Genomic DNA, 9714 nt, shown 5'->3' on the forward strand with positions numbered 1-9714 from the left:
ATTTGTACCCGGATGAAGCTACGCTTGCCGGGGGGATGATGTTGCACTAAAGAGAATGAGAAAGCTCGCTTAGATTGGAGGAAATTGACCTGACTGATCACACCCTGCGCAATCACTACAAATACTGTCAAAACACCCACTCTGCACTCGTGTGCATGTTTTTTTCCTGCAACAATATGGCTACTTCATCTGCTATTTCCAAATGTTCCATGCGTATGCTGCATGTAAATTCAGCTTTGAAACCTGTCTATTCTTACGGCAGTGTAATTGTGACCCTTGTCACTATTATAATACTCGGTCGCGTCAACAAGCATGCAAAAAACAAATCAAAGCCTCCGCTTTGGCCTTTTGTCGGCCTCTGTTGTAGTCGAGGTGCACGTGTCCATGAATATTAGCCACTGCGACGGTGTTTCCAATTTTTGTTGAGATATAAATTTTCTGGCCATGCTAGTGGTAAATTGTGCCAAGTTTTTCATAATTTGTTTTCTTATGGTAGTGGTTGACACGCATTCAAGCTGCGAAATGCATTGTGCTTTGGCTATTTTTTAAGGTGTTGTGCATACCCAGCTTGGTCAAAAGCTAGATGAATTTTTTTGGCTGTGCAGAAAGTGTCTTCATTGCAGGGGCTATCATGATATATTATTGTGATACTAGATGTACCTGAAATTTGTTACATGTACTTAAGACCTTGAATGTCCTCGAGCTACTTCTCAATAAATGTAGTCGGTTAATTATGTGATAGACAATAAACTCAAGTATATTTACATTGCTTAGCCGGCTCTTGTTCAGATGTTGCCTCTTGCTTTCACTTTGTAGATCAAAGTTTCTGGCTGGGCTAAAATAGTTTTCATTTTGTGGTCTCATGTGATACATTCTGTGATGCTTGTTGTACCTGAAATTTTACAAAGATGCTTTGGAAACCTTGAGTGCCCCAGCGGATTAGTGACTTTAGTAATGAAATATGTGAAACAAAATAAAACCAAATGTTTTTTTCACCAGGTTTATGTTATAATTTCATGCACACTTTGTGACTTTGAGTGAGCAATGAGTCTCTATCCTAGGCCATGATTTTTCTACTCCAGACTACTGTATGCCATTTAAAAACATCGACACTGGGTGAGATACTGAACAATCCTTCATTTTCACACAGCTGCAGAAACCTGCATAAAGTATACACATCTTTCAGCACCAAACAGATATACATCTATGCAACTGCAAACATCCCATCAAATTATACATCAATGTAACCACAAATCCTAAAAATGCATAACCTAAAAGGCACAAAGTATTTTAAGGGCCTTTTTATGTGTGTTGGGTATGCGTGAACAAGAAAGATATGCTGAAACAGACATAACAGAAGTCTTCAATGTCGTGTACGAAGTTCCATCAGAAGCACTCAACAAGCATAATTAAGTGTGCCATCGGTGTGAAACTCTTCGTGGTGCGTAACTTTGATTGGGTGTCTCATTTTCGGCACTCGCTATTTCGCAGACTTAGCACAAGCAATCTTTGCAAAATATTTGACCATTATTGCCCAGCTATGTGCATCAAAATGGATATATATATCTGCATATTTTGCAAAATGGGCATAAAAGTTTGCTCTAAATAAATTTAGGGTGTGTAACAAATAAATAAAAATGGGTTTAGAGCACGAGCATCAGCAGAGGATGCTGCTACAGGTAGTTTCACTCCTTCCACATAGCAAGGTGACTGGCTGTCATCCCCGTATTTTCATTACATCGTGGTTCATAAAAAAAGTTGGAGATTTTTAGGAGTTGAGCGACCCGATAACACCACCTTGATTACCTTGTCATGTGCATACACACACACACATGTAGTTCACCAAACTTAATCGCGGCCTTCAACAGACCATCCTACAATAGACTAATGGGAAAATGCGGACATGAGTAGCTGTTAGGTTCTGTTGGCACAACGAGCAAGTTTTGCTTTTTTTGGAATGTCAGAGGCGTCTTCTAAACACTCCTTGAAGAACTGACACCATTAGAGAACAACTGCACTTAAACCAGAACACATAACACCTAAAAAGACAGAAGATAACAGTGTAGAAATAATCACCCCTTCATCTGAAGATAAGTCATGAAGAAAGGCATAAGCTACATGCCTAGTGTCAGACAGTTGTGCACTACTTTGTTTTTAACATACTGTTATGTGCAGAGAGAAGGGACAACACAGGAGCTGATCTCATCAAGGTAAATTATGAAGAAGATGCCTAAAGCGAAGCACAGCAGCCAATAAAGGGTACCTTAGCCATTGGTGTCTAGCGGCTGAAGGATTTGTCATATCGGGCAACCTCCCAAAGATCGGGCTACAGGTGCCAGCACCGCACCCGCGCAAGTGTGGATAGGCGGTCGACGGCACATATACAAATACTCGCAGCCGCGCTTCGTTCAGTGGCTCAGGGGCTGACACTATACTGCATTTACCAGATGTACGCACATGTTCTCGCACCAGTAATAACATAAAAATCTTATATAAGAGTTCAGCAGAAAGCTTTCATCGATTGATTACGTGCATGACAGTGCTACAACAAAAGCCTGATTAATGAGACAAGCATGTTTTTTTTTACAGAAATTATTACTGCCTTCAGTCAGTCACTAACATTGACACATAAACGCTGAAGACAATGTAACAAAGATGAAATTTTCAGTTAAGTTACACGACATTACATATAAGGCATGCCGTCTGAATTATTTCCAATGCCTGGCTTCTTTAAAGCATTCTTAAATCTAAGCACACGGTTGCACGCGGTAACTCTGTTTTGAGTACAGTTTAAGTACCGATGTGTCACTGCTTATGTGGTAGTAATATTCCCATGTAGCGATACCACGGCCAAATAACACAACTGAGGCTCCTAGCACGATCAATAAACTGCAGTGCTGTAATTGTACACCTAGCAACAACACCCAAATGTATGGCCTAAAGCCTGTTTTTTTTTCTTGCTACCGAGTCTCTATAGTAACACGCTGCATTTATACACTATTTGATAGTCTTCATGTTTGGGAGGATGCCCAGATCATTTTGTGATATGCTTGAAACAGAAAGCGGCACCCACTCTGAAATTATTCTGGTGAATGTAGGGTACAACCACAATAAACGGCACTTTGGAAAGTTGCACTCGCTGATCTTATTACAACGCATAAGCATTCGAAAAATGAAATGCTCTCATACGTCGTTATAGGCATAGGTAAAACAGTTACACTCGCACTGACTTGACTGGACAAACCACACTTTGAAAATTTCCAAGACGTACGCGCACATAGAAGCATGACGTGGCTAGCAGACGACGCACAGAGCAATCCACCAGGCGACGACTTTGCTCGATCTCGCGGCCAATAGATTTCTGTTGGACTCCAGCAGAATCTGAGCTCTGGCACAGAGCCCGACTGCTTACACTAGTCCAAGGGCACAAGAACGTTTTCTCAGCAGCAGTAGCACACCAGCAACCCACAGCCAAGAACAACAGGTGCTCAGGTCTCTGGTAGACTAAAATAGATGCCTTGGCTCATATCAGAAAACCCAATGACTGAGATGCATGGCCTGTCATCTTGCTGCTTGCCTACCTCAAGTTCTTCTTTTTTCAGTTTAATTTGCTTCTTTCTCTTCTCATGCTTCAGAACTATAGCCGTGGTTTTCTCCAAGTGGGATATCATTTATTAATTCTTTTTGCTTCTACACGCCAGTGCCAGTTTTTTCTTCACTGTCCTCCACTGTCATATCACGCCCCAAAGTGGTGGTCTAAAGGCTAAGGTACACGGCTGCTGAGCCGCAAATCGTTGATCGAAACCCGCCTACGGCAGCTGTATTTCCGATGGTGGCGGAAATGTTGTAGGCCTATGTGCTCAGATTTGGTTGCACGTTGAAGAACCCCAGGTGGTCGACATTTCTGGAGCTCTCCACTACGGCGTCTCTCATAATCGTATAGTGGTTTTGGGACGTGAAACCCACATATCAATATATCAGGGTCATATCATGGCACACACTTGGATACAATACCATAACTTCATTCGACACTAGACTTTCTGCACAAATCAAATGTTCTTGTGTGTAAAAAAATAATAATACAGTAAATTGAAAGAAATAAAAGGAAAGCATAAGATTGCATCAGTTAAATGGAGTTAAATAGTCACTGAGTGAGGGTGGCTCAAGGCCGAAGTACATAGACACCTGGCTGTTGTACAGGCAGGTGCGGCAGTTGGTGAGAAGTGTTGCGACCTCATACATCCTTCCCACTCTCTGACACGTCACTTTCAAGTTCTTGTGAAAGTCCACAAATGCGAAGTCTGCAGCCACTTTACCAAAGCCCCACTCAACAGTCTGCCGTACAGTGCTCATGCACTTGTTCAAGTGCGCCTGGTAGGGCTGCAAGCGGGCGCCTCCATAAGGCTTCAGGAGCAGAGGCTTTAATGGGTAGTCCGGGTCTCCATAAATCACATATTTGTTACCCCTGGCTACCTTGACAATATTTTCATAGACCCTGGTGTCTTTCAGTATGCCTGCAACAAAACAAAAGGTGTCACAAGTTTTCTTACGCCAGAACTTGGCTGATGCATGAGTGTCAGTGCACAGCATTAACACAAGGTTCAGTGTCGACAGTATTTTATGTGTCCATTTGTTGCAACATGGTTGCAAAGAATGGCAGAGAATGCCATGCTGGCTTTACACCGTGTCTTCTCCCCAGACATGCTGCATACCTGCATTTGACACCATATGCCATTTAAGCTAATCTAACAACTTTCTAGCAAAATAACTAATATTTCAGCTAAAACGTGAAAAGTTGGGAAGTTCATTACACATGGCTGAAAGTGACAAAGTTTCCTTGAAGCCAGCTCCAAGAAAGGAGGTAATTTTTCACATTGTAGGATCTTGAAGCAATTTGGGCAAGTTAAATTTACCAGATCATTTAAGGAACAGTATACAGTGCAATTGATTAGATTATTGTGCGACAGATGCGAAAATGCTACGTGTGACTTTTTTGCATGGCATGTAACAAAGAAATGTTTAGCTTGCACTGTAATCATCAGAATATTTAACTGCACTACCATAAACCCTATAAAAAAATAATAATAAAGAACTTTTTGAATGATAAACAATGGTTTCCCATTAATGAGCGCAAGTGGAGGGCAGAATGCTGATGCAAACATAGTACCTGTATGTGGCCTGTAATGTTGAGTTAATGTTGAAATCAGAACATTCACCTCCCGACTGTATTCCACAGTGGAGAAGTCTGGTTTCACGCTATTGCAAAATTTGGCGTACTGTGAAACGAAAACTTTGGTAGCTGGATTGGCATCTTGGCTTACATTGTTGGTAGTCACTATATTTACAGATGAATTGGTTGAAAAAGATCTTGGTAGTCACTATATATACAGATGAATTGGTTGAAAAAGATTATGCAAGATCAAGTAGCTTTCTTTCTCAGCAATCTGTACTTCATGCAACTGTGTGCATGAACACCCTTTGGAATGTCATTGACCGTGTGGCATCACATTTAATTGCATGAATGCAATTATTTTAAGCTGACTGTGAAGCAGTGGTCACACACACAAAAAAAATCCAGGAGTTGTACTCAGCCACACGGTCAAACATTAAGATGGCTTTTAGTTGAGGAGACTTATTCATCAATATTGTTGAAAAATATTTCTCAGAACTAACTCAAGTGAGTGGTATATTATTAGTAATTTATTCTCAATGCATGGGGAGTGGTGGCAATCGCAGCTACCTACCTACTGCGGTTGCTTCCTTCAGCGACTGTCCTAAAACTGAAACAATGTTCTATGTGCTTGTGCCACAGAGGCTTCCTCATGCACTAACAGTGATCTTAGCCATATCTATTCACAGGATAGCTGCCTGCCGTCTGCAAGTCAAAAATATGATCTCAGTATGCTGACAATATACTGTCCTAGAAAAATAACAATAACACTACACCAAAAGCTCACTGTTCAGCTAGGTTCTTAGCGCATGAGTTATGACCTAGGTATGTTTGTGATATGACAATTTGCCATTTGACAGCTACAAGCAGAGTTTCTGCAAAGGCAAAACCTTACTCGCAGCACCTACCAGCATCATGACGCCGTCCCCTGAATGGGCCATCTAGCTGGCAAATAATTCCATTGGCGCACATAACAGCCTGATATTTCTGGCAATGGAAGCGCTTGTGCCCAGAGTAGTGCTCCTGCTGGAGCTTAGACGGCCGACAAGTTCGTCGTGCCGTGCCATCTATGAAGCCCCAGCTGTTCTTCAGTGGAGCACCTTTCTGGTGCACGGCCTAAAAAGAATAACAAAAGAACAGATGAAGCAGCTGCCAACAGCATTTATGCACAAGTACAGTTTTCAGATATAATCTTAGTAAAAAACATTGTCCTTGCTCTTTTATTTGACATGGACAGTCGAGACACACGAACAAACAACAAGCGTGACCAAACGAAATATTCTCACTTGCCTTCTAGCTGTTCTTGTACTGGAGACAGTAGCGTAAAGCTACTGTCTCCACCACCCGCAGTGGAGGGCACTTTGCTTTTTACTAGTACCATAACAGAAAGCAGAGTTTCACTCTGTCTTTCAAAACTCTAAGGGGCATCAAAAGTCGAATCATTTCATGCCAGGCAGTGAATAAGATAACTCAAAATAACAAATGACGTTCTTAGCAGTCGAGAAGTGCACATCACAGTGGCAGTTACAGTAACGGGGGATTGCTACATAAACATGGACATTTCCCTTTTTGGACCAGGCTATATTCCAAAAAGGTAAACAGTGCCAAATATAACAATGATGTTTTTTTTATTTTAGCAGTAACCATATGTAAGAAAGCAGCAGCAATAATTGTTTATGATGCTTGCTGCTTTTGTGAAGCACACTTATGAGTTTACAAGAAGCATTCATATTCATAGCTTACTCAATGATAAAAGCAGACACAGCATGAGATTGGTGCTCAAGAACAAGCTGTGCCCAGTGCGTCAGTGTTGAATCCATTAGTGACAAATAATTTCACTTAACATTTCACAAAGACGCACTGCAATATGCAATATAATTGAAGGGTGAATTATGCGTGCCTCTCCTAACTTACAGTTAGACTTGTGCTCCTTGAATTAAAAGGACACTAAATGCAAATGATGTTTCATGTCACATTAGAAGGCCAACAATTAGGAGTACTTAAAGCATAAACATTATGCACAGTAGCAATTTAGTAACAAATATAAAGGTAAACGTAGAATGAGAAGCCAGCCAGAGTATTGGAGCTCGCTTAGACTCACTCGAAAGATATATTCTGCTCTGGGCACTTGCTCCGATTCAGACTCGCCGAAAATTTCCCCCTCGGACTCAAAATGAGTAAGTTTTCTCTCCACTGCATTCACTTGAAATCAAACTCGCCAACTTATTGCTGAGACCAACCAACACAGATGCACAGCTTGACCAGAGTCTCGATGAGCCTCAGTGTGTTGCCACATGAGTCTGCTAGCATAATATTTCCTTTCTCAGTGTCATAGCTGTTTGATGCCAATATCTCACATAATGGGTGCTCTACTTTCAATCTTGTTCTTGAAAGAAGTGTTAACGGTGCGGTAATATTTGTATTACATACATGGCTCACACGGAATACCGTTATGGATGGATCTGAACAACTTTATCAAGGATTTCCGGTGAAAGAATTCGCACAAGAGGTCATTGCACTGCATTCTTGTGGTCTCATTGACCTGTTGTTTGTTGTTTTTTCGTGTGTAATTGTCTTCTTGCACAGTAGAAACAGGGTTGCAAAAGAATAAACAGGCTGCAAAAACAACACAAGCTGCCACATTTACATGTATTGTGATCGCTGGAATGTGCCCATGTTTGTCTGAGCTCAAAATTGTAGTACAGATGTATTCTCTTAGCGTGTGCGAATATATTTTTTAAACTCGCTGCGACGCGAACTGAACATTTTAAACTTCGAGGAACAAACAGACGCATTTTAATGCATTTAACCAGCCTGAACCAAGGTTTTTACTGCAGCGTCCTGCTGTTATGCCGTAAAATCGCCAGTTTTGTAGACTCGCAATGCAACGAAATCGAAACCAGTAATTGAAATAAACGTGGCATATTTTGTCGTTTCAACTTTCACGCCAGCTACTATGGATATTCTATCAGTTTTTGGACATGTTACGACTTTGCTTTGTACAAAAAAAAGTGATATTCGCACAAAATCGATCAACTTTCATGCTTACCTGTGAAAACAGTTGCAGGTTCTGGAGGTTCATCCAGTCATGAACCGTGAGACCTGCAAGCAAGTGTCCAAAATAATATTCGATGTGAGACATTACTTTGGACACCACACTTGAGATCACGGAGCTGTGGCGGTTGAGTATCGTCTCCAGGTCACAAAGTCGATTTGGATAAGCGAGGCGCCGCAGTGTCATACACAAAGCCTCGCGATCTGACACTCGGACGCGCTGCGCACTCATCACATCGCCGGGAATGAGCAGGCCAACAATCAGGTCGTCCAAAGCGCCTTTGTGGAACCTGAAGTTACGATAAAAGGTGGTTCCATCGATGGCGTCGATATCCAACACGCCGTTCTCGTGAAGGTTCCTCCGCGGCTGCGGCTGTAGCAGATCCATAATTAGTAGATCGTCGATGTACTTCCACGGTAGATTTTGAGCCAGGAATGGATCTTGGAGCACACTCTTTGCCATATCGACGCCCACTTCTTTGCGAATGCGGGTAGCCGCTGACCGTTCAACCAGAGAGGCTTAGCCAGAGAGGCTTAAAGAATTATGCGGTGGCTCCTTATAGCCTTCTGAACGCAGCCAACTTTAATGGGTTAGGTGAATATATAGCACCAAAACACTTGATAACTTTACATGTTGAAAGTTATTATATTTGCGCCGCAGCGCTGGTTAAGCTTTATTTAAAAGAAAACGAACATGTGTGCATCTATGATCATCATCATCGGCGAACGTAAAGGTTCCCGTATGTGTAGCAAAACGCTGCTAAAACTCGGGCGCCGGTAACACGGCAAAACGTAAACCGGTAACACGGTAACGTAAAGAAGTATACGTACAAGCTAAAACTCCCTATTAGCTCCTTTCTTTGGTGACCTATGCAAGTGGACCGAATTTCGGGAACAATTTGACCAAATTGTTCATAGGAATAATCACATCACTGCCACAGAGAAGTTTCGTTATCTGCGACTCCATCTTAAAGGAGACGCTGCATCAGTAAATGCGGGCCTTCCGACGACAGAAAGTCGCTACAGTGACGCCATCAAGACGCTACAGAAGCGATTTGGGGACAAGGCGCACCTGGAGCAAGAATATTTTACCAAGCTACGGATGTTAAGCCCTGTTCGTTCATCGACTGGCACCAAAGCACTACGCAGCGTGTACGACAGAGTTCTCGTTAATATCCGAGGCTTAGAGACCTTAGGTGTGCACAAGTTGTCATTTTCATCAATGCTCTACGACATCCTACTGCGTGCGTTTCCACGGGATATAGTCGTGAAGTATCATCAATCGTGTGCCGTCCAGTTGGCATATCACTCGAGAACTAAAGCTACACCCGTGGGACTGGACCGTGTGCTCAACTTCCTGTGTATCGAGCTGGCAAACCTGGAGAAGATTGATTTTAAGGATGCCAGAGGACGAGAACGTGGAACACTCCCCGTGGTCAGTCAGTCTACGTAGTCTCGGCGTGGGAAACCGACGTCATCTGTGCTTCACA

General features: G+C 42.3%; 1 protein-coding gene across 1 annotated transcript; it reads right to left on the reverse strand.

Moving 5' to 3' along the window:
* Positions 1-4122: 4122 nt before the first annotated feature.
* On the reverse strand, positions 4123-8687 carry LOC142786515 (uncharacterized). The gene is made up of 3 exons (XM_075884243.1): positions 8220-8687; positions 6079-6286; positions 4123-4514 (listed from the first exon to the last, which is right to left on the reverse strand). Exons 1-3 carry the CDS (start codon positions 8685-8687, stop codon positions 4123-4125), a joined length of 1068 nt encoding a protein of 355 aa, XP_075740358.1.
* Between the last annotated feature and the right edge of the window lie 1027 nt (positions 8688-9714).

Source organism: Rhipicephalus microplus, unplaced genomic scaffold, assembly GCF_043290135.1.
Source record: "Rhipicephalus microplus isolate Deutch F79 unplaced genomic scaffold, USDA_Rmic scaffold_24, whole genome shotgun sequence".
NCBI lineage: Eukaryota > Metazoa > Arthropoda > Arachnida > Ixodida > Ixodidae > Rhipicephalus > Rhipicephalus microplus.

What these genes read in the sequence shown, in the direction of transcription:
- LOC142786515 (XM_075884243.1), bottom strand. Translation starts at nt 8,687, where the DNA reads ATGGCAAAGAGTGTGCTCCAAGATCCATTCCTGGCTCAAAATCTACCG. An exon ending in ACCTGCAACTGTTTTCACAG is followed by an intron (nt 6,287 to 8,219) that starts GTAAGCATGAAA and finishes TATTCTTTTTAG; the next exon opens with GCCGTGCACCAGAAAGGTGC. An exon ending in GGGACGGCGTCATGATGCTG is followed by an intron (nt 4,515 to 6,078) that starts GTAGGTGCTGCG and finishes GTTTTGTTGCAG; the next exon opens with GCATACTGAAAGACACCAGG.